The sequence below is a fragment of the Schistocerca nitens genome, chromosome 2 (assembly GCF_023898315.1).
Source record: "Schistocerca nitens isolate TAMUIC-IGC-003100 chromosome 2, iqSchNite1.1, whole genome shotgun sequence".
Taxonomy (NCBI): domain Eukaryota; kingdom Metazoa; phylum Arthropoda; class Insecta; order Orthoptera; family Acrididae; genus Schistocerca; species Schistocerca nitens.
The window spans coordinates 959,087,441-959,114,033 of NC_064615.1; the positions used below are offsets into that span (position 1 = coordinate 959,087,441).

Below are 26,593 nucleotides of genomic sequence, written 5' to 3' on the forward strand. Positions count from 1 at the left end.
TGGCCTTTTCCTCCTCTGCTCCTGCCTGCCAAATCTCTATTCTTAGTCGTTTTATGCTTCCGCTTCGTAATTGGTAAACTGTATGTGTGTGTGTGTATATCACAAAATCTCTGACAAAAACGTTTTAAAATTCATATTACATTTTCTGATTTCGAATCGTCTATTCTATTCTACTTTTGAACACTGTAATCACATTATTTTTCGTGTACCACGGCATTGATATCTTCGTCTCTGCACGCTGGCACTGCCATGCTGCCATACTCCAATGTTGAGGGACATACCTCGTAATATTTGCAGCTATTTTGTTTAAAATTGGCGTATGGGAAGTCCTGATATGGATAAGTGGTTGAGGGCACGATATTAAGCGTATATTCTAGCTGAGGCAGTTTCATGGTCTCGTAGACTCTCTAACATCATTTCCGGTTGTGATCCGCAATTTTTTATAGAACACGACGGCTTCCACATCTATATATCTGTATGTTAAAGAGAATAGTATCACATCAAGACGTGTGGCATTTGTTAAGGCCTTACAGCAATGGAGAATAGACACACAAAGCCTTGCATTAGGTGTATTATGATACCTCTTTATCTCTGTAACGAGTAGTAAATCAAATTTTCCTGGTGATTTTGTTTGTATTACGATAATCATGTACTTTAATGAACTAAACAGTCAATTAAGATGCGGCAATATTTAATTTGTGCTTGCAAAGTGTGAGGCATCTCGCGGTATATTATGGTGTACAGTTTTTTTCGGAGGTATCAACTCTGACGTTGTCTTTGGAACTGTCTCATATCCCAGTGCTACCTTCTTTGGTTGCCGCGTGGAGTGACCGCGAGATTTGAGGTGCCATGTTACGGATTGCGTGGCCCCTCCCGCCGGAGGTTTGAGCCCTCCCTCTGGCACGGGTATGTGTGTTGTTCTTAGCATAAGTTAGTTGAAAATAGTTTAACTAGTGTGTGAGTCTGGGGAACGACGACCTCAGCAGTTTTGTCCCTTAGGAATTTACACGCGCACACACCCTTCGGCTGCGTTTTTATATATTCTTCTATTGTCTAAGTAAGAGTTTTGGCAATGAAAAACAACTTATTCTTTCTTCCTTTTCTAATAAGGCAGTTATGTTATGCTCGTGTTTGTGGTGGAGAATTAATGATTTCTATATTCGCAAAGCATATGTTGCGGAAATGCAACTGCTCAGATCGAATACTCACGGTAAGTATTTAACAACGTGAAAAGTGCTGTAGGCGTAGGTTTTAGAAGTTGCGGGCAATAATATCGAGCAAATACGGTCTATAAAGCTTTCAGAAAGCCCTCTGATTGCAAACTCCGGTTATTTACATAGAATTTAGTAGTGACTTCGTTTATATTTTTCTGGTATATAACCCGATGCATTCTCGCTCTCTCTCCAAGATCGATGACTTATAGCTAATCAAAAATGTTAAAATATGTACTTTGAGGGTACATTGTGAGTAGTTAGATTCCGTCTCTCTCTTTGAATGCTTAGCTAACACATTTTTCTGCAGTAATAAGCCTGCTCAGGGTAGTCATATGACAACGAATTTTATGGCCTAATATCTAAAATCTGAATTGTTGAATTCTAGCATTGGGGTACATATTTCAGCATTTGGCAACTACTTTGACGACTATGTGTACATGTGTAAGTTAACCGACGCTAATTTTTACAGTTCCGACTTTTCTTGCGATTTTGTGACATCAGACAGCGATTTCCATGTGTTAACCTCAAATAGCAATGAAACTTCGCCTTTTTTGTGCTGCTGATGCTGTTGCTACCGTATTTTACAGACATTGTAGAATATCTGCCACATTTTAGATTCATAAAATAATTGAGTTACGATCTGCAGTGGATTTTGATTGGTACTGGAGACATCTACAGGTGAGGTACAGAGATCAACTGTGCAGTAATCTGCTGGTGACTGGAGAAACCGTGATTTGCTATTATTTCGCGTTTTCTGGGTTTGTGGGATGGCATTTAAAGTAAAGCAAATGTTGGTTTTTAACTATTTATACAGAAATGTTGATTTTCCAGTGCAGCCATCTGATAGTGACAGGAGCAAGGAAGAGAAAGTGGACTTGCGTCTATTTACGTTTTCAGAGCTTGTGAGAAGGTGTTTATGGTACAAAACTAATTTTTAGTGAATAAGAATTCCTACTCCGTCACTTATATTTTATAGCAAATGTTGGTTTTTAATTGTATATTGAGAAATATGCAATTTACTCGTTCCAGTATTGATGTCGCATGATATATAGCTTCAAATCAAAGTTACCAATGTGAGGACTAATTAGTAAGTCCTTAAACGAACATTTGGAGTTAGTATTGCAAAAATATCTGCAGAGTGGAAGCACAAGGTTCGCGGTAGTGTTGGGGCGCAGGGTGGGGGTGCTACATGCAAAATCTGTAGAACTACTTGGGGGTGCGTAGCTGTGCTGATATCAACGAAATATGGCAAGCATGTGAAATTCGCACCCACGAATTCAGGGGGTGCTCAGGGTGTGGGGCCTTAATGCAAAATCTGCATAATTGCAGTGGGGATGAGGAGGCTCTCCCATCCTCGACCTTGGCACATGGCAGGATGTCGTGAGTCCTCAGATGACCGAAGATTAGGAAATCCTGATGATGGCATCAGTAAAATATGACATGAACAATTGCATGTGATTTTCCATAATGATTTCTAGGTTGGGTTCAAGGTTGTCTCGTTCTGTCCTTGCGCTACTACTTCTAGAAAGGACCAATTTAGTGTCGTGTGTGTGTGTGTGTGTGTGTGTGTGTGTGTGTGTGTGTGTGTCTGTGGTTTGGGAACGTATGAGTGCCCAACGCCGAGGTTATCAGCGCCCTGACATCGAGTAAAACAAACAAAGGTGGATAAGAACGAAAACTGACGTATACGCATGCACACGAAACGACCACACAATGATTATCGCACAGGCACTTTCACATGTAATAAAACCAATGAGGAGGCAAGATAGCTAATTAAGAAAGTAAAACAGGGAAAACAAACCACAAAAGATCTAAAAGAACAGCACAGGGAAATGAGACTGGTTGACCATTAACGAAAAAATTTGGGTGAGCCAGCCACCCCGTTGACAAATTAAAAATACCTCCGCAATATCTTGTTAAAATGTGGGACAATTCACAGAACTTTAAAACCCGAACCACATTCATTTGAGCATTGCATAAAATAGACTGCAGATCCACCGGCAAATCCGCTGCAGTCCGCTGGTCAGCAAATAAAATGCAGTCCAATAAAAGGTAGTGCACCGTGAACTGCACGCCACAAGCACCACACATCGGGGGGTCCTCTCGCCGGAGTAAAAATCCATGCGTCATAGGGCTATGGCCGATGCGAAGACGAGTAAGGAAGTACGCCACGGCCGAGTTTTGGGCTTGATAACACGGAGCTTGTTGTCGGTCACTTCTAGGACTTTATACCTCAACAGCGAGGTGAGGGCATGCGGTGGGATAGCACACTGAAAGACCTGACGGTCACGACACGCCTCCTTGGCTGCTTCATCAGCACTTTCATTCCCCAGAATTCCCGCGTGCCCTGGTTCAAATGGTGCAAATGGCCCTGAGCACTACGGCACTTAACATCTGAGGTCATCAGTCCCCTAGAACTTAGACCTACTTCAACCTAACTAACCTAAGGACATCACACACATCCATGCCCGAGGCAGGGTTCGAACCTGCGACCGTAGCGGTCGCGCGGTTCCAGACTGAAGCGCCACTCCGTCCGAGGCGTGCCCTGGTACCCAGCACAAAGACACCTGCTTCCCAGTCCCTCTAGTTGGAGGAGGGCGTCGTGGATAATGTGGGTTCCTTTATCTGCTGGATACAAACGCTGGAGAGAGTAAAGGGCGCTCAAAGAATCTGAACAGACGAGAAATCTAACACTGGGAGAAAGTCTCATCTGCTCCAGTGCCCGCAAGACGGCATATAATTCTGCATCAAAGATGGTAAATCAGGAGGCAGTATGACCTTGAGGACACGATCCGGGAAAACGACAAAGCAACCGAGTCACCCTGCTTAGTCCCATCCATAAAAACAGCTGCATGGTCGTCGTGCTCATATAAAACGGCACAAAAGAGCCGATTAAACACGGAAGCAGGAGTGCTATCTTTTCTGTACCGCACCAAATCTAAAATCAAATTGGGACCTCTCCAGTAACCAGGGTGGCAGGCGGTTAAAACCCTGCACACAAAGGGACACTAGCAGACGTTGCACACGGATCCCAAACGGCAACGTAGCCTGGGGCGGCGGGAAAACAGGCGGTCCAGAGGCGGATGAGCAACAATATCATGAGCAGGCGAGGTTGGAGTTGCAAGAAACTTACAAGCCTGGCGCACCAGTAGGAGCTGCCGCCGGATGGTGTGTGGCGGTTCCCCGGCCTCAGCACAGAGGCTGGGTATGGGACTGGTCCTATAGGCACCCGTGGCCAGTCGAATCCCTGGATGGTGGACAGCGTCAAGGATCCGAAAAGAAGACTGCCTCGCTCACCCATACACTGTGCACCCGTAGTCCAGCCGTGAACGCACAAAAGCCCGATAAAATTGGAAGAGACGCGCCCTGTCCGCTCCCCAAGACCTGTGGCTGAGGCACTTGAGGATGTTCAGTGCCTTCAGGATTTTGGCTTTCAAGTCTCGTAGATGTGGCAGCCATGACAACCTGGAGCCAAAAGTTAGGCCCAGATACCGCACTGTGTCTCTAAAATGTAGGACAGTATCCCCTACATGCAAGGCAGGCAACATAAAAGGTCGACGAGAACGATTAAAATGAACACAAACACACTTATCGGCATGAAAACTGAAAACCCGTCTTTGCAGCACACTCCTCTAACCGCCGCACTGTTAGTTGCAACTGATGGCTCACTGTTGCAACACTGTAGGAGGAACAGAAAACAGCAAAATCGTCCACAAATAAGGAGCACTGTGCTGAACTCCTCACTGTAGACGTTACTGTTGATGGCTATGGCAAAGAGGGTAACACTTAAAACACTGCCCTAGGGGACACCATTCTCCTGCTCAAATCTATCAGACAGTGTGTTACCAACTCTGGTCGGAAAAAGCCGCTGAGACAGGAAAGACCGAATGAAAATGGGGAGGTGCCCACGAAAGCCCCATTCATGCCGTTGTGCAAGAATACAATGTCTCCAAGTAATATCATATGCCTTACTGATATCAAAGAATATGCCGATACAGTGATGTTGACGGAGGAAAGCCTGCTGAACAGCTGCCTCTAGGAGAGTCAGGTTGTCGACCGTGGACCGATATTTGCAGAATCCACACTGAGAGCGGCTAAGAAGTAGCCTGGTCTCCAAAAGCCAGACCAGACGACGGTTAACCATCCGTTCCAGGGTCTTCCCTATACAGCTCGTTTGGGCGATGCTCCGATAACTACTTGGAGACGGGCGATCCTTCCCTGGTTTGAGCATAGGGACCAGAATTGCCTCCCTCCACGAGTTGGGGAAGTTATCTGTCTGTCATATTAGATTAAAACAGTCGAGGAGGATTTCCTGGGACGCTGTTGGCAAATGACGAAGCATGCAATACCGGATGTGGTCGTGACCGGGTGCAGTGTCAGCAGTCTCAGCCGGTGCCGATTCGAGCTCCCACATAGGGAAAGGGGAGTTGTAGTCCTCAGAACCGTTGGACCTAAAGTCCAACTTTTCCCTCTCTACAGTTGCACGGTAGTGACAAAACGTGGAATCCTGGCTTGCATTGGCAGTAGTTTGCGCAAAATGCTCAGCCAGCGTCTGAGCAATGTCTCTGGGCGCCGTTTGGAGGCACCCCTGTTTCAGTACTGCTGCAATCGGTAAACGGTTACGTGTACCGGTAATCCTCCGGATGGCTTCCCATACTTTTGTGGAACAAGTGGAACGGTCAACGGAATCCAGGAACTCCTGACATGACCTTTTTTTGCTCTCTTTAATGACACGGCGTGCCCTAGCTCTCGCGATTCGAAAGTCGGTAAGATTGACCGCTGTTGGGCGGCATTTAAATTTAGTGTCGTAAGATGTTTGCATCCACATTTCAGTAACTCAAATAGTAATGAGTTTGAAATAAAGGAATCGTTTTTACAATTCCGTAAGGTAAGGGGCTAAGATGCTGAGAGTATTAAAAAGTAAATAACTAAATTATTTATCTCACATGAAAATACAGCTGGATAGATGCAGTGGTCAAGGATACAATCATGCAATATCTGTGAATGTCAAATACTAAGGTTTGCAGTCATGAAATGAAGCATGGGCGTACGTTGTTCATCACACAACAAAATTTTGTACTAAATGATTACAGAATTAATGTATTGGAACTGCGACAATTTTACGAGAGAAGATCTTGCTCTTACGTGTTGCTTAGTGGTTCTCTGGTTCAGTGGTGATCAATAAAAGAAATTCATGAACTGACAGAAGTGTTAGACTCTGAAGAAACTGTGTCCAACTAGATGGTCTTCCAGATTTGATTCAGTGTCTCCAGACAGAATTTCAAACAGATTTTGCTGAACTTATGCAGTATAATTTTGAAGAGTAAAGAAAGCAGGAAGAGAAGAATTTTAATTTGCTAATAGATGGAAACATATGATTTTGTCCTGAATTTTCTATCCACATTAAGATTTTAAAAAATACTGATTTAGTTTTTAAAGTACTGCATTCAGCTACTGCTGTTGTTTCTGGACAGAGGTTCCTATCGTAGTTTTGTTCTTGAAGACACTTTCAGCAACCCAACCCCCCCCCACCCACCCACGAAGGTGGTTGGAGTGTTCCTGGGACACTGTGTGGGTGTGGGTGTGGGTGTGTGTGGGTGTGTGTGTGTGTGTGTGTACACACGAGTTCATAAAGGTCTGTCCCCTTATTTCCATTTCTCTCTCTTGCCACATCAGCTATCCAAAGGATACACGTAGAAATTTTCAAAATGTTTGAGGGAGAGCTAACAAAAATCCTTCTCTTCAGTGTAACAGAACGTAATGGGAAACTGGCAATGAGAGTTCAAGTGTCTAAAGTTAGCAAAATGAGGCTTCATGTAACTTTACATAACCAGTAACTACGACTTTCTGATGACTTCCGGCTGAGTAATGTGTATATAAGTTTTTCCATTATCTAGGACCACACGCCATTCTATAAATTCGTTGCACAACTTGGGGGAAGCATCTGTCTCAAAACACTTATGTACGGTTAGAAAAATAGTTGGCTTCTTAATGTGAGTGAGTGAGTCCAGCCTTGAACTGTAGTGTTCATATGACAAACATAGGCGACTCTAAGGAAGGTCAAACAAGAATTTACACGTTGTACTTGTCAAACTGATCCAAGAACTTCTCAAGACTGACACCATCACCCAAATGAAGACAGTTAGTGAATTTAACTGCATATTTTCGATGGCGTCCTATGTAAGAAGTTTAGGGAACACTAAATGAATTATGTCATAGAAATTGTCTTGATTTATGAGTTTCATATTATTTGAACAGTGAAAATTACTAACAAATCTATGTTATATTTTGTAGACTGTACAAGTCCTGTAACGTAGCTATAAAACCTTTATCGCTCATTGTATGAAAGCTGTTCAGAAAGTAAGGAGCAATCAGTCGCGAAATGGAAACCACAGTGAAAATCCGATGAAACTTGTCTCAGATGTGTTGCACAGTGTGCCTAGTATGCCGGCATATAGCGTCACGTCGATCATTTCAGTTCTGAGGGCGCTGTGATGGTGCAAAACGCCTAGAAAATATTCTCTCTCGCAACATGTAGGTGCCTGTCTGGAGGTTTCGCCTGACTTAATGCAATTCCACATAAAGTAACTGCCACGCATTTCCTTCATCACGACAATTCTCTTCCGCACACTGCAGGGGCGGTTAGGACGATCCTGTAGCGTTTTCGATGGCAAGTGTTTGATCACTCATCATATAGCCTCGACTTGCTCCCTCTGTTTTTCATCTCGGCCCAAACGAACCACCGGTTATGAAGACAACATTTTGGCAGAGACAACGAGCGCACTCCAGCACAGCAAATTACGGAAAGCACAGGAGGCTGCCTTCCATGACGAGGGTATTGTAGAGCTGACACAACGCTAGGACAGATGTCTATTTCGGAGCTGCGACTATGTAGAGATGTAGCTATCTCTTGCAAATAGAACATTTTTTATTTTCACTGTTGTTTCCATTTGGTGACTGATTGTTCCTTACTTGCCGAATAGACCCCGTGCATGTAAAATAGTTGAACTAGGATAATAAGTTCGAGAATTAGATAAATGTTCCTTATATAAATAATGGATTTCAAAGGGGAAATAAAACAAGTTGGAAAATCGGAAATATGTTTATTAACGTATGATTTTTGTTTTAGCAAATATCACCAGGACTTGTGAAAACAGAAATATTCAATACCTTACAAAAGCATTCGACAGAAGCGCTGGAAAATATGCGATTGCCAATGATGGAATCTGAGGACATGGCGGATGCAGTTATCTATATGTTATCACAACCTCCACGTGTTCAAGTACGTACAAATAACTATCATGAAAGATGTAGATAGTCTTTTCTGTGTATAAAATATTCATTTAATTAGACATTTCTTTCTCCTAGGAAAATTGCTGATGTGGTTTCTATCACCGGTAACCTGTACATCGCACAGATTTTGCACATTAAAAAAATTGGTGTTAGAAGTGCGATAAAGGTTTCATTATGTATTTTAATGTTAATAATAAAACATTGGTGGTTACAAACGTACATACCCCATTTTACAGAAATATTAAATTTATATTATAATAATAGAAATAATAATAACTGAATAGTCACCTTGAAGTACGATAGCAGGCTTTAGAATATTGGCAGTGTAGTAATGGGCACGAAGAATTTATATGACACAGATGTTATTGATGTAATTGGAAACAAGTGGTTGCTACGAAATAGTAGTAGCAAATTTAGTTTAGGTAATTGAAAAGAAACAAAGGAGGGTATAACAAGGATATGAGCAATAAGATATTAGAATTTTCTTGTGTTTACGTATGAAAACAATACTTTACTCGACGACATTACCAATGATCATATAGGAAACACTTCTACATCTTGTTAAATGCAGAATGTGTGCACCAGCTGGAAAACACCACTGTTTTGGGCACAGAGAAGGCGATTATGTTCCTCTTTAAAAGACTTTGCGTGAGAAGTTGGTAAGCAACTGCCTCAGTCCTAATGGCGAATGCCTCACCAAAAATTTTTGCATTTAAACTGTTAGCACTATTTTAATACAGAACATTCTATTCCCTTTTACTCAGGCGATCTCTGTGCCGATGCCATCACACGCATCATCCCCCTCTCACTGCTGTTGGCTGCATATGTATGCCTCCTTACCATTGTCTAGTTCTTCTCCCATTTGACCTTCTCCTATGTGTCTCTCTCCAACTGTCATTTTCTTCATGCCTTTCTCTCGCTCTTGTTAACGACTGTTTCCTTCTCTGGCTTTCAGAGACTCTCTCTGTACGACTGCCATTTTTTGTTCCCCCCTTTTTCTCTCCCATGTCAAAGTCTCTTTCTTTCTCGCTTACGACATGCTACCTTTCTCTTCAACCCCCATTTTCTCCTCTTCACATGTGTCCTTGGGGTTGGTTTCCGTGGGGCATTAGTCTCCAGATCAGGAAACTTTAAAACGTGGGTGGAGTGGACAAATTTTTTCCATGTTAACTTCCACTGATCAGGAGAGGGTGTGGGCAGGTTCCACACCCCCAAGCCTATATATATATATATATATATATATATATATATATATATATATATATATATATATATATATATATAGGAGACAGTGGAAATGAAAAATAGAGATGAATGGGTATATATATATATATATATATATATATATATATATATATATATGAATGGGTATATATATATATATATATATATATATATATATATATATACCCATTCATCTCTATTTTTCATTTCCACTGTCTCCTCTATACTTGGTTAGAACTTTTATTATCTTCGTCGATCTCATTCTTCTTTGCTGCCACATCTCCCCCCCCACTACCTCTCTCTCTCTCTCTCTCTCTCTCTCTCTCTCTCTCTCTCTTTCGACAGGAGCATTTTTCAGCTAGTAGCATTCTTTCTCGTGTTACAGTGGAATGCGCTGCTTACATAAGACGAATTCTGTAGCTCAGTAAAGTATTGATAGTTTATATATATACTATGACATATTTACATACTTCTACATATGTAAACAAAGTTAAGTACACTTAATGCAAGAATAAAACAAAATCGTCTCCTGTCCAAAGTAAGTTCATTTTGTACTGCTTTACATGTAAATGCACAAAATTTTTACGCTACACTTACCGTGTACCAAATCATGTGTTGTTCGATCTACAAGTACAAAAAATTTTCTATGATAAATAATTTTTTGTAAGGTGCATAGGCTGTCAGGTTGCACCATCAAATACTTTCCAGCTCAAGACAACCAGTAGACGTGTCAAGTGACCAGTGACCTCAGAAACATTGCAATGACTCCAGAATCCTTGACATTTGTTCACTACTCAGTTGAAACTACAGTTACCCATCAGTCCAGATATTACGTGCATATTTCACATGAATGAGTACAGTTAATTTGAACCTCTGGATCTCTGTAAAAGATAATGACATTGAGAAACGGTTATAAGTTCGTGGAGAACATTATCTTAGGGAAATATGGTTAGAATTTTGACAATTCACCATAAACAGAAATTACAGAAGTGGCCAGCCCTACAACTGGTAATCTAATTACATAACAACACGGTTTTTCGTGGTTTCCTGAATTACAGTCCTTGAACAAATAGTAATATTATAATCTGTCTAGGACTCACCCTAGGCTATAGCTTAGGGAAAAGAACCAGACGATTTACTCGATAATATCAATTATTTAATTATTATCACCAAAATACCCTGTGCCACAGCAAAATTTAACCACAATCCTCAGAACGCTGTGGCTCAAAAAGCAGATGAAATCATTAAAGAAAATCTTAAGAAAAACAAATTTTCAGTATCAATCCAAAGTAAACAGATAATAAAGGCATCAATAAGAAACAGGACAGGTATGAGGTCCTTCTTAGAAAGGTTGGTAACAGCACCACAACAAATTATTATGTATCAAAGAGACTACAATTATTTATTTATTTATTATTTACATTTTATAGCCTTCATTGGACTACTCTAGCCAACTTTATAGAAAGAATTTTTCAGTATGCTGTCAGCCCAGTACTTCTTTATTCTCTCGGATCTCATCCTTCTTTCTTCATTGGAAATCACCCTTCCTATTTTCTGTTTGTTGATTCTCGTTTGCAATCTGGTTTCTTTGTCTGTGAGTTTTCTGATTTTGTCAGTTTTGTTTCTTAGCACTTCCAATGCAATCTGTACTCATCCATACCTTCCCCAATTTCTGTAATGCACTTAATGCTGCACTTACCATTCTCCAATTTTTCTATTATTCTCCTGATGATCCTATTCTCTGGTGTTATGATTAGATGTCCAAAAAATGAAATGCGTTTCTTCCTGATTTTACGCATTACTGGTTCTATTTCTTTGTAGACTTTTTCATTTGTAGCTACTCTCCAGTGTCCAACATTGTGGTACGATTTCTTGATGCACGTTCTGATGATTCTTCTCTCTATTTTGAGTATTTTGTCTGTTCGTGCAGTCTTAGATGTTTTGAATATGGTTTCACTTGCATATGTTATTTCTGGTTGAGTGACTGTTTTGTAGTGTATTAGTTTTCTTGCTACTGACAGGCTCTTTTTGTTGTAGGTATTCTTGGTGATATATTGTGCTTTAGTCAGTTTGTTTATTCTATTATGCCATGTTGACTTTTCATTGATGTTACATGTTATGATTTCTCCCAGATATTTACAATTTATCTACAATTTTGATTTCTTGGTTTCCTATGGAAATTTTGTTTATGAGTGGTGGGTCAGTTAACATGATGTCTGTTTGTTCAAAGGATATTCCAAGATCAATTTTTTGTGCTATTTTCTGTATTGAGATAACTTATTTTTTGGTTTCCCGAATACTGTTGGACACGAGAGTGAGGTCATCAGCACATCCTAGACAAACTAACCTTATGTTGGCTTTGCTTCTTCCAATTTGGATGTTCTTTGAGTGAATCTTGTACCATTCCCTACAGTAGCATAATTCTTGAATATTTTGAATAGTGTCAGTGAGGTAAAACAGTTTCCCCAAGAAAACAGTGAAATATAATTGTAAGAAACCATGTAAAAAACCATAGCTTACTAAAGGGATCAAAATATCTTCTAATAGAAAAGGCAAATGTATCTTATAGCTAGGAGTAATGATCCTGAAACAATGAAACATTATAAAAACTACTGCATTGTATTGAGAAAAGTTATTAAAAAGCCCAGAAGTATGTGCATTATTTCTGAGATTAGCAGATCTGGTAACAAAATTAAAAAAAATTGGAATATTGTGAAAAGGGAAACTGGGCAACTGAAAGCACAGGAAGACTGTGTTTCTATCAAACACAATGAAAAGTTTGTTAGCAAGAAGTCAGAAGTAGAAAATATTTTTAATAATCATTTTTAAGTGTTGTAGAGAAAATAGGTTCCAGCTATTCATTAGAAAATGCAAGGCAGTACATGGAAGAGGCAGTACCTATGCAATTTGATAAATTTGAAATTCACGCCACCTCTCCTAATGATAGCAGGAAAATAAGAAATTCACTCAAAAGTAGAAGGTCACATGGAATTGATGGCATTTCCAACAGAGTACTAAAAGCTTATTCCCAACAGATAAGTAGGATTCTCAGCCACATATGTAGTAGCTCACTGAAACAAGGAATTTTTCCAGATAGACTGAAATATGCTATTATTAAACCATTGCATAAAAAGGGGATAGATCTGTTGCTAACAGCTACCACCCAATATCATTTCTGACAGCATTATCCAAAATTGTTGAAAAAGTAATGTATTCAAGAGTTGTTGTTGTTGTGGTCCTCAGTCAGGAGACTGGTTTGATGCAGCTCTCCATGCTACTCTATCCTGTGCAAGCTTCTTCATCTCCCAGTACCTACTGCAACCCACATCCCTCTGAATCTGCTTAGTGTATTCATCTCTTGGTCTCCCTCTAAGATTTTTACCCTCCATGCTGCCTTCCAATACTAAATTGGTGATCCCTTGATGCCTCAGAACTTGTCCTACCAACCGATCCCTTCTTCTGATCAAGTTGTGCCACAAACTTCTCTTCTCCCCAATCCTATTCAATACTTCGTCATTAGTTATGTGATCTACCCATCTAATCTTCAGCATTCTTCTGTAGCATCTCATTTCGAAAGCTTCTAATCTCTTCTTGTCCAAACTATTTATCGTCCATGTTTCACTTCCATACATGGCTACACTCCATACTAGTACTTTCAGAAATGACTTCCTGACACTTAAATCTATACTCGATGTTAACAAATTTCTCTTCTTGAGAAACGCTTTCCTTGCCATTGCCAGTCTACATTTTATATCCTCTCTACCTCGATCATCATTCGTTATTTTGCTCCCCAAATAGCAAAACTCCTTTACTACTTTAAGTGTCTCATTTCCTAATATAATCCCCTCAGTATCACCCGACTTAATTCAACTACATGCCATTATCGTCGTTTTGCTTTTGTTGATGGTCATCTTATATCCTCCTCTCAACACACTATCCATTCCGTTCAACTGCTCTTCCAAGTCCTTTGCTGTCTCTGACAGAATTACAATGTCATCGGTGAACCTCAAAGTTTTTACTTCTTCTCCGTGGATTCCAGTCAACATTTTCAAAAGCTTTGTCTAAGTCTACAAATGCTAGAAACGTAGGTTTGCCTTTCCTTAATCTATTTTCTAAGATAAGTCGTAGGGTCAGTATTGCCTCATGTGTTCCAACATTTCTACGGAATCCAAACTGATCTTCCCCGAGGTCAGCTTCTACTAGTTTTTCCATTCGTCTGTAAACAATTCGCGTTAGTATTTTGCAGCTGTGACTTATTAAACTAATAGTTCGGTAATTTTCACATCTGTCAACACCTGCTTTCTTTGGAATTGGAATTATTATATTCTTCTTGAAGTCTGAGGGTATTTCGACTGTTTCATACATCTTTCTCACCAGATGGTAGAGTTTTGTCAGGACTGGCTCTCCCAAGGCCGTCAGTAGTTCCAATGGAATGTTGTCTAGTCCGGGGGCCTTGGTTCGACTCAGGTCTTTCAGTGCTCTGTCAAACTCTTCATGCAGTATCGTATCTCCCATTTCATCTTCATCTATATCCTCTTCCATTTCCATAATATTGTCCTCAAGTACATCGCCCTCGTATAGACCCTCTATATACTGCTTCCACCTTTCTGCTTTCCCTTCTTTGCTTAGAACCGGGTTTCCATCTGAGCTCTTGATGTTCATACAAGTGGTTCTCTTATCTCCAAAGGTCTCTTTAATTTTCCTGTAGGCAGTATCTATCTTACCCCTAGTGAGATAAGCCTCTACATCCTTACATTTGTCCTCTAGCCATCCCTGGTTAGTCATTTTGCACTTCCTGTCGATTTCATTTTTGAGACATTTGTATTCCTTTTTGCCTGCTTCATTTACTGCATTTTTATGTTTTCTCCTTTCGTCAATTAAATTCAATATTTCTTCTGTTACCCAAGGATTTCTACTAGCCCTCGTCTTTTTACCTACTTGATGCTCTGCTGCCTTCACTACTTCATCCCTCAAAGCTACCCATTCTTCTTCCACTGTATTTCTTTCCCCCATTCCTGTCAATTGCTCCCTTATGCTCTCCTTGAAACTCTGTACAATCTCTGGTTCTTTTAGTTTGTCCAGGTCCCATTTCCTTAAATTCCCACGTTTTTGCAGTTTCTTCAGTTTGTATTCAATAGTAGCATCACATATTTGTAAAAATGAAGTACTAACAAATGTCAATTTGGTTTTCAGAAAGGCTTTTCAACAGAAAAAGCTATATATGCTTTCACTGAGCAAATATTAAATGAAATGAATAACTGAACATCAATCATTGGGATATTTTGTGATCTCTCAAAGGCTTTTGATTGTGTGATCCATGAAATTCTTTCAGATAAGCTTAAGTATTGTGGTATGAGTGAGGCAGTGCACCAATTGGTTAGTTCATACTTAACTATAAGAATGCAGAAGGTTGAAATTAACAGTACAGATAGTCTACAAAAACCAGCAGAGTCCTCTAAATGGGGAGGTATCAAGAATGGTGTCCCACAGGGTTCAGTCTCGGGTTCTTTATTGTTCATAATATATATTAACGGCTTGCCACTTTATATTCATGAAGATGCAGAGTTAGTTCTTTTTGCTGATGGTACAAGTATAGAAATCACACACAACAAGCAAGAATCAGCTGAGGAAATTGCAAATAATGACTTTCAGAAAATCATTAAATGGTTCTCTGCAAATGGACTCTCAATAAATTTTGAGAAAACACCATTTATACAATTCTGTACAGTAAATGGCATAACACCATTAGACTATAGACTATGAACTGAAGTCTGTTGCTAAGGTAGAATAATCAAAATTTCTGGGTGTGTGCATTGATGAGAAATTGAATTGGAAGAACCACATCGATGATCTGCTGCAACAGTTAGGTTCAGCTTCTTATGCTATCAGGGTTATTGCAAATTTTGGGGATAAACATATTAGTAAATTAGCCTAATATGCCTATTTTCATTCATTGCTTTAGTATTGCATCATATTTTGGGACAATTCGTCATTAAGAGGGAAAGTATTCATTGCACAAAAGCGTGTAATCAGAATAATAGCTTTAGCCCACCCAAGATCACCTTGCAACCATTTATTTAAGGAATTCAGGTTATTCACAGTACCTTCACAATACATATATCACTTACGAAATTTGTCATTAATAATCCATCCCAATTCAAAAATAACAGTGAAGTGCATAGCTACTACACTAGGAGAAAGGATGATATCTACTATTCTAGATTAAATCTCACTTTGGCGCAGAAAGGGGTGAATAACGCTGCCTCAAAAATATTTGGTCATTTGCCAAATAGTATTAAAAGTCTGACAGATAGCCAACCAACATTTAAAAGCATATTAAAAGCATATTAAAAGAATTTCTCAATCACAACTCCATCTACTCAATAGAGGAGTTCTTCAATATGAAGCAGTAAGTGTAAAAAAAATTAATTAATTAATTTGTCTAAAGAAAATTTATCTTAAAGTGACATGCTCCAAATCGTTATGAAATGACGTATTAATGATCTATGGAACAATGATTAATGTATGTATGTACTGAACTCCAAAATTATTAGTGAGACGCCCTGCTCAACCTGCAGGACAGGACAGGTAGTTTAAATTGTGGAAAGGGAACGAAATAAGCTGCTGTCAGTTACACTCAAACATACAACTTTATTTATTTGACCAAACATTACAAGAGCCAAGAAAATTAACAAAAAAACACAGCATTGATTTTTGGAACTTAATAACTGGCTGATCACGCCATACAATCTCATGCCTCAAGGGCAAGACCACTTTATTTAAAATCGGCTGAAAGCCAATAACTTAAAACTCAAACCAAAATCAGAAATTTAAAAGGCGGAAGGCCTTATCTTAAATCAGTTATTTCAATTAGGCTGAAGGCCCAAACAATCACTCACCTTATGAGCAAAACAACTTTAATTTTTAAAAAAATCAGCTGTGGGCCCACCTTTTAAGACTCAAACCGACATTAAATTTTTAAAACGCAAAAGACCAACTTAAAACAATTCATTAAATTAGGCTGAAGGCCCAAACATTCTTACACCTTAAGGGCAAAACAACCTTAATTTAAAAATCGGCTAGAAGCCATACAAATACAAACAGCAAGAACAAATAAGAAAAGGCAGTATGCCCAACAGCGCTCAGAAGTGTACGACGGTCAGCCTGTAATTCAAACACTAATGTTCACTTAGGTGAGACAGGCAGTTGACCCAACCATTCTCGATCTGACGACAACCCAACCGACAGACAGTCAACGGACCTACCAGCAAGGTAACTTTCACCCCAACTGACCAGCACACAACGAGTTCAATGGAACAATGTAGAAAGTATTGGCGCCCACAACCAATTACACATCGAGCTGTCAAACTACACATCATGATGGACAGTGACACTACAATGAGGAAAATACACTGTCTGAATTTACGTCAATAGCCAGGGCAGGTAACTGGAACGTTAACGGCCACAAGGCAGAAGATTCTCCTGCTGCACTTCAATTCAAAATAACCAAGTACAGTTAAACTCCACTGGAGGTTGGCTAAAATTTGCCAACTTGAAACAAACGTTGTTGCCCTCAGGAATGTCCCAGCAGCCGATAACGAAATGCAGACGAGGCAATGTGAAGAGTCGTGACTTGTTGGTAGATTAAGTCAGAAGTCAACTTTCGTGTCGAGGATCGGTTAGCCACAGGCCTCTTAGCAATGGGAACAGGACCACACTCTGTGACCGTGCCTAGACGCCGCCAGCGGCCCTGGCCAAACTACGCACTGTGGAGATTTCCTCGCTGCTCCACGCCAACCGGCCAACCGGTCGCACACAACACAACTGGAAACTATCAGCGCCAGGCCAAAGATAGTACAAGGTGGGAATATCGATACACACCACTGCTGCCACTCGCGGAGAGAGAGGAGAACAGCTTTATCGCGATAATCATGGGAAACGAAACAGAGAATAGCAACCAAGGTTTAATCCAATGCATAACATGAGCCATCCATGGCTCAATTAAGATAAGCTGTAAAAATTTCTTAAAATAGAAATTTTCTATTAACCATTAATGAAGCCTAGTACTGCATTGTTATGAAATCACAGACTTCCAGGCTAAGGTCTCAACCTAAGATTCACAAAAGTCGTTATCCTATATGTCCAAATGTAGATGTCATATACAACCCAGAACATAAAATTTCCAGAAACCTTAATAATATAATGAAGAAACATTACACCTTTGCGAATTGCTTTTCTGTTAACAACGTTTTTGTTAATCAGCAACATTAAAGGTCTAATAATTCTAGAGACAGCCATATTTTCCTCCCATGACATGATAAACCCTTACAAAAGTATTCCTTTCAAAGACAGTCTCTCAGAAATACGAGAGAATTTAATCAAATACAGAAAAGTCAATAAGCACAGAAATTTGTGAACTCAAGATGTTGCTTGAATTAATATTATTACAGAACAATTTTTTATTCAGTGTAAGTATGATGCAGAAAACACTGGTCTGGCAATAGACAGTAACATCGTAGACTTGCTTGCTCATGTATTTGTGCATAACGTAGAACAATAGTTATTAACTCATCCACAATTTAACGACAAAATCGTATATTATAAGAGATATATGAATTACACAATAATGCTTTTGAATGGTCCAAAAGAAGAACTAAGTAACTTAGTTGATCACATAAATGAAATGCACATATATATCAGTGTCACAGTTGAACATCAGCTAAATGAAGGAATTTATTTCCTTAATATGCCTGTATGCAGTATTCATAGTTACAAGAACAAGCTTACTTTCTAAATATATAGAAAATCCACTACCACTAATACTGTAATTAACAATACATCATGCCACCTAAACCAACATAAAGTTTCTTTATTCACGTTATCTTTTAAGTGGGTGATATGCATTACCATCAGCACAGCACATGAGTGTAAATAAATGCCATACTTAAATTATAGCCCCAAATATATAATAATTCCCTCATAAACACTCTAGTTAAGAAATCCAAAGTAAACTGAAGCAACTACCATCACAACTAAAAGCCAAGAAATAAATGACAAAATTGGCGAGTCTTCAATTCCTTGGCAAAGTGTCATACAAGCATACAAATCCTTTCAGACCACATAATAAAAATTACCGCTTCAACAGACAGTAAACTAAATAATAAAACTGTTCACAATAATCCACCGGAGAGTGGGATCTAAAGCCTGGCAGATATAAACTGACATGAACCTGTTCTTGTTGCTTTATAGGACAAATGGGGAAACATTTTGCAACATACTACAAAGAACATATGGATGCCTTTCGACTCGAAAACGTAAATGTGTCACCTATTGCCCACCATGATTACTCTATTAGTGATATCAATGACAATTTGTGTTCTGCACATTGCACACAAAGGATTACAGGTGGATCTCCTTGAACAATGAGAGATTTGCATTCATAAGCTAAAAGCAACTCAAAAAAATCCTTAACCAACAAAGTCAGTCAATGCAGAATTAGCTATGATATCTCGGCGCCAAAACAGTTCACCCTCTTGCATGAATTATATTCTCCTATTCAGATAACAAATATGGCATTCTGTAACCTATTTGCACTTTAATTACGTACTAAGTATTTCACATTATGTACTTCTTGCGTAGCTCTTTAATACATAGTAGATGTACATTGCCAGTTTAGAAACACACCTGCAGCTAGGAAGATTGACTTAAATATTTTATCCGCACTTGCTAAAATTTATTCGGTAATGCAGTGCATTCTGCGAGAAAGATCATGATGTAGCAAAGTCTGACATTTGTCATTTTCGAATTCTTTATAAATACATCCAGTGTTTTCCTCCTGTGAATAAGTGTAAAACCAGGTGTATATAATTAAGTACTGTGTATATAAGATTATGTGCATTATGGGAACGGAATTACTAGTGATATCACCATGCGGTGCACTGTAAGTACCCTAACATAGCAAACATAGCAACGTGTCGTTACCGATTACAGAATCTCCGCTATGTTTGCCAGCACCATCACCACAGCGTCTAGATACACATGGTCCACGATATACTGTTTCTGTAACACCTATATCTGATAATGAACCTCCAATTGCTCGAAAACTGATTAATACTACAGTAAGCGAATCAAAAATCCTAAAAAGCAAGTCGTTGAATATTTATATCCCAATAAATCGCTAACTCATTATTTAAAGCAGAATATGTTGTCCCCTTCGGTGTGTTCATTCTCGATATAGACTTGTCTGTCCGATCAAAGCGAAAGCTGGTTATGTATTCCACTCGGTACAACCTTTCGTTTGGTTGACGTACCGAAGCCAGACTCACCCTTCTTTGCAGAAATCTAGTCGGGATACTCTATATATCCACGATACTGCCAATCTGTCATGTGTGGCTGCGCACACAGTAAGAGCACTGGAAGGTTGATATTAGCAGTCTAAAGAGAGAGTTTTACTAGCTTCTCCTAGCAACCTTTCTTGTAGAAGGTTATACACGTATGCCGTTATAAGCCGTCATAAGTGTTCAAGAATGAAGACATTTCACACCAGAGTTTATTGTCTGATAACAGTTCTTTCTATAAAATCTTCTCACTTTTAATACAGAGGAGGTAAAGCAAACTTTGCAAGCGGCCAGGGCTGGAATAATGAAAGGAAGCATCTCTGCTACTGCCATTGTTTTATATTCTGTTCCCTACCGCTTAGGTAGACCTCATAAAAGTTCGTTTAACGACCGCAGCCTAAATCGCCAACCTGAAGTAATAGTAAGATCTATTCCTTCCTGCGTGGCTTTGTCGTTTGCAGAAATGCTGAATTGGTTTACCACAATGTAAACAATCGACACAGAGAGATTGGGTACTACTATGTCAATTATAGTAACGCAGTTGTGGTAATATCAAACCTATTCTGAAAGCTGTTTTTCACATGCCCGCAATGTTGACATGTTTGTGGCACGTAATCAGGAATCACTTTCACGACCAAACCACACAAGTTTGTCGATCGCTTTTGCGCAGGCATTATCATTTTCTTCCTTTGTTTCATAATCATTTATAATGCCTGACAAAATATGTGAAGCACCCAGAATATACGGTCGGATTTCAATTTAACTTAGTACATGTACGCTTCATCTGTAGGTATGTAAATCACCAGACTTGCAAATTTTTTAAGCGGTAGAATGGGCACTGGATTGCACTAGTGTTGTTCATGATCAGTGTTTTCACCAGTCCTCATACGCTATTCAAAGGGCTAGAACAGTTTCAGATGTTCAGTGATCACTATGAAGGACAAAGAGATACGACGTACTCGACTGAGACAGCGTTATCAGCACTTGACACCGTGTGAAATTTCTCCTTTTGGCCGCTAGGTCGAATTGTGCAATATTCAGATATGCGACTCGGCGTTATGCTGGACTGCGCGGGAACGTGTGATCAAGCATACTTCTTATCAAGATTGCGGTCCTCTACTTCTGACCGCGAAGAGGGAAGATCACTGAACTATGAACTTATCTGCATACTATCTCTTAACTTCCGCGCCTAACATTCAAGAAATTTATTGGACACCCTGTCCATTCCAGCGCCACTGGTCAGAGACTACCAGCAGGTAGATTAGGGAATTACCGTCCCCTGCGTAGCATGACGTCACCAACACGACACAGAAGGGGGTGTCTGGAGTGATAACGTGACTAGAGAGGGTGGGCTGCTGATGAACGGCGTCACACTGTGCTGAGCGATAAAACGTAGTTCTGCACGACCCCTGACGACCATCGTCGGCTGATATGGCAGCCACCTGGGGAGAGGTCCCATTTTTTTCAGCGATTCAGAGAGGCATAGTAGTTTTACATCTGACCTCTTGGTGTGACAGGCCATTGGATTTGAACTGAAGTCAAGACACCGAGGAAACTATGACAACAGATCGATACGTAAGAGACGTCGCGCGTCCTGAAGGGTTTCCTCTGACGCAAGAGAATCGTAATGACATTTTTAATGCGACACTGCACTTCCACACATGGCATGTGTCCTTGAAGTGTCTAGGGGATAGTGAGTTAGTCTTGTGGCCAGCAAGATCGCTAGATCTGTCCTGGATAGAACACGTGTGGGGCCAGCTCAGTCGTAAACTTCGTCTCAGTGCGAGTTCCTATGGTATCGAATACCCGTTAGAACGGTTGTGGGCCTGCTTGCTTCAGGGCAGGATACGTTTTTGTGATACACTTCCTAAATGAATCTGTGAACGCACCCATGTCAGGGTAGGTGAGGCTGATATTAAGGCCGTAGGAAGCGTTACTCGGTATGGGCGTCACCGCGTCTTCTGGGCGAGGATAACTTTTTTGTCCAGTGTGTTTTAAATGAACTGTCGCGAGAGGATAAAAGCGACTTCTCGGCCGAGGTTACAGCGACCTTCCCCTTGGTACCTGTGCTCATACAGTAATACGTATTTGCTTCTAATGAAGCATTTTAAATATGTTTCTTTACTATTTACTGCCTACGACGGACACATTTGATAGTTTCTGTGTTTGCTATATTTATGTAGTTACTCACCTGCATAAGATGATGTACACTCCACAAATTGAAACTAAATTAAACTTTATAAATGACCGTAAACTTACTGATACTGCCTGCAGATTTTTCGTTCACTGTACAGTTGTAGCAACCAAGATAGGAGCGAATTTTTTACTCTCTTATATTGAACGAATTATTGCATACTATATTGCTGCAGCGATACTAACTTCTTGACATCGGGCATGACCACACGTCCTGCCATGCTGTAATAGTTTCAGGTCATTGCCAAATTAGAAGCAAACTTATACAAAGTTTTTAACTTTTACCGTTACTGATAGGCCACAGGGTAGATTGACGAAATATTGAACAAAGCGCTGAAGCTGAGGTAACAGGAAGCTACTGATGATGGACTCACAATATCCGAAATGTACTGCAATAAATACCTTCTAGAGTTTAGAAAGTATTTATTTGGGACTGGACTCAATGACAAACTGTTGCACTTGATTAACATTGCACCCCAAAATTATTCTAATAAAATGTCGTGTTATATCATTCCTTTGGTGCACTTTCATTTCTCAGTGGTTTGCGTGTGTGTCTTCTTGTGTGTCTGCTTGTACATTTGCGAATAATAATAATTAACCTTTTTTCTGTTGCAGGTCTACGATATTATCCTTCGTCCAACAGGAGATTTATTTTGCTGATGAAAATTTAAGTGCTTCATAAAATATACGGAGGAAACTAGGAGTTCTCTTACAGGCGCCATACTCGAGTATAAGAGACAAAACGTAATAGAAAATGCAAGTGCGTAAGACCTGTGCAAAGAGCCAAGAAAATAGTTTATCGGGGTCGTATTTGGTAATGGAATCCTACAGATCGTAGCTTGTTGTTAAACGTTCAGCTTTCATCAACAACAATGGTCAGATTGGAAAAACCTCAGAGAGCTCCCGAGCGGGAAACTACATCTGTGGTATCATCAGTAACACAGTAAAAAAGTACACAGTGCAAACTAAACTTCGCACACACTACATCACGGAAAATAGAAGCAGTCTGTCTGAGTAAAACAGGCCTGTGAATTTTCAGAAGGTAATGGCTTAATTTGTTGTTGTTGTTGTTGTGGTCTTCAGTCCTGAGACTGGTTTGATGCAGCTCTCCATGCTACTCTATCCTGTGCAAGCTTTTTCGTCTCCCAGTACCTACTGCAACCTACATCCTTCTGAATCTGCTTAGTGTATTCATCTCTTGGTCTCCCTCTACGATTTTTACCCTCCACGCTGCCCTCCAATGCTAAATTTGTGATCCCTTGATGCCTCAAAACATGTCCTACCAACCGATCCGTTCTTCTAGTCAAGTTGTGCCACAAACTTCTCTTCTCCCCAAGCTTATTCAATACCTCCTCATTTCCTAATCTAATCCCCTCAGCATCACCCGATTTAATTTGACTACATTCCATTATCCTCGTTTTGCTTTTGTTGATGTTCATATATCCTCTCTGACAGAATTACAATGTCATCGGCGAACCTCAAAGTTTTTACTTCTTCTCCGTGAATTTTAATACCTACTCCGAATTTTTCTTTTGTTTCCTTTACTGGTTGCTCAATATACAGATTGAATAACATCGGGGAGAGGCTACAACCCTGTCCTGGGTTAATTACTCAGATGTATATCAAAAAACTTTATTAACACCAGTCTCCTTCATGAAGTGGATCGTCATATGGTTCCCGTATCACAATACAAGCTGAAAAAGTAAAAAGGGAATGAAATATCAGCGCTATGAAACGTCTGTGAGAGATCACTTACGAAACACTCGTAAATGAATGGGATTGAAAAGTTTTTGCCTATTCAAGGTCAGAGAAAGCATCTAACAGAAAAAATGTATGTAGAGTGGAAATGGTCAACGTTCTAAGTCCACTTTGTTCTTCAAAAACGCGATTTCAATGCAGTTGTTTCCTTACTACTCTGTTGCATGACCCTAGACTTGTTCCAAGTGAAAAATCATGGAAAAATCTTGGAAACATTCATTACTGAAATATACCTGCTCTTTTTGCGAAGCAGTGCTTACGTCAGCAGTTCCGTCAGCTATAGCTGAAAAGCCGTTCCATTCGATTCAAACGCACGCAACTGACTTCTTTAAATATAATGACGTTGCTGAAACTTTGTTGTCAGTGCAGGCGGTAGGATGTCCAAATGCACTCTCATCGAGGTGTTTCATACTCATAAATCTGAAACAATATTAAAAATTCTTACTCTGACATAGAAGAATAGAAAAATGTCATTGATTTCAAAGTAAGAAAGACCATGGCAGATCCATTCCATGCCGTACTTTACGTGGAAGACCAGCCAAGTTTATCAGTTGCGGCTGACTAAGTTGCCATTTCTTCCTCAACAGCACAGGGAGTTTGCTTGTGAAAGATCGCAATAACTGAAGCAACAGAAGTCAGCACCGAGGGACTTTATAATGAACTTAATTTTGTTATTTCCTTCTAACAAAAAGAGAGAGAAAGAATAGAAATAAGTTATGTACAAAAAAGTGATTCTTTTTTTTATCCTCCTGAAAAATGAGTTATTAGGCACTTACAATGTTTCCCACTTCTCCTTTCACGTTGTAGTTCACGTTCAAACGAAATGTAATTTGGTGATGTCTAACAAATCTATAGTTGTATAAATTGTCCTGTGTACTCGACAGAAACATTTTGTCGAATATAAGTAAAACATTAAGAAATAATTAATGTATTGACAAATATGTATTAGAAGCTTTTTAAGAGGTCAGTTGACGAATAAACAATTTACACACTCTTAACATTCATTTAAAGTTTTTATTCCTCAAAACAGGAGTAGCATGGCCGAAAATATAGTTCTTCAGCTTGTCGACCTTATCGGGGGAAACACCTCCGCTTTTAAATGACCCACTCTACAAACAGATCTGTGCTTTTCCTAAAGCAATATCTGCAGCGAGTTGCCTCAATGCAGCTCTTGAACCTAGTTACAAATCACGTAACACACATTGACTGTCCCACTTAACAGCCATGTTGTAAGCTTCATACAGAAAAACTCTCAAGACTTTCTTTATATTTCCTAACCAAGATCATTACAGTGCAAACCAGTTATGATTTGGATACTTATCCACGCTGTTCCCCTAATTATCTATAACTCTTGAACGACTTCCATGCACTGCAGAAAGTACATAAAAACCAAACATATACATAAATATAATGTATTTCATATGAAGTTATTACTAGCTATGGATATAAAATTAGTCTAGTCCAACATGAGGGCGTTTTAGATACAGTCCAATCATTAAATATAATTCCTTACAACTAAGCTAGTTTTTGACTGGAAACATGAGTAGTGGGGTAATGGTGGCACTGCAGAGAGCCTGAATGCGCATGTAGCACAGGAAAACTAACCACTTGCAGGAGATGAAGATTAGGTTAGTGTACTTTATTTGTTTTGGGTGGGATATTGAAGTAAATATCGGTCCTAATTACATAATTAATCGTGTATATAGGGCCTAATTACACATCTATATCCAGAGTGCTACACATGGAGTGCCCAAAATAGCAATACAGATCAAAAGTTGACAATGTCAGTGTTTCCTACTTGGGAAAAAATTCGCAATACCACTTGCAACTAGCGGCAGACGTACTAGAACTCTGCATAGGATAATCCCTTCGTGTACAAGGTGGCGGGAAAAAGGCTGGGGTGGAAGGCACTATCTTTATATTGGAGGTGAAATGTGTTCGACTGACGAGATGTTGATATTGGACAGAGAGGAGTTTAATAAGTGTATTACCTGTAAACGTACAGCTGAGGACTGTGTCTACCACTGTTTGACATTCTAGTTCACTACAGCTGCCACCACAAGCAATCGCTGTTATGGGAGAGGAAACACTTCATTGCAAGAGTTGTATTTAGCTCTTATAAGGAAGCATTTATTAAAAGACACAATAGCGATGACCATAAAAAACAGTATTCTTTCCACGGAAATGGTGCCTTCCCTTTTCTTTTAGTTTAATGAGTAAAATCGATGTAGTTTGAGAGCTTTCATCCAAATTATAAACTGTCATGCATGATGGCTTTACATTCATTTATGATGACTCAACTATCATTATAGTCATTCTCCTACATTCTAATGCAGGATACAATTCAATCTCTCTCCCTGCCACCCATTATTTTGTGATATCTGATGAAGTGAAGAAAAGACTATAGCACTGTCTCCAGTTACAAATGATCAAACTGCACAGATCGAAGCTCTATAGTGATACATCTGATATGTGATTTTACTTACCTCACATCTCCTCTACATGTCCACCTTGTGTAAAATCGAAAATTTTCATTGGAGTGAAGGAAAATCCAGAATTTGAACTTCACAGTAC

At 39.6% G+C, this 26,593-nt stretch overlaps 1 protein-coding gene across 1 annotated transcript in view; it reads left to right on the forward strand.

Moving 5' to 3' along the window:
* LOC126235473 (dehydrogenase/reductase SDR family member 11-like) overlaps positions 1-22,921 on the forward strand; it is a 70,806-nt gene extending 47,885 nt beyond the window's left edge. Inside the window, exons 7-8 of the mRNA XM_049944194.1 lie at positions 8,344-8,496; positions 22,877-22,921. Of these exons, the coding sequence (XP_049800151.1) occupies positions 8,344-8,496; positions 22,877-22,921 (198 nt within the window). The remainder of the gene's footprint in view (positions 1-8,343; positions 8,497-22,876) is intronic.
* The last annotated feature ends 3,672 nt before the right edge of the window (positions 22,922-26,593 follow it).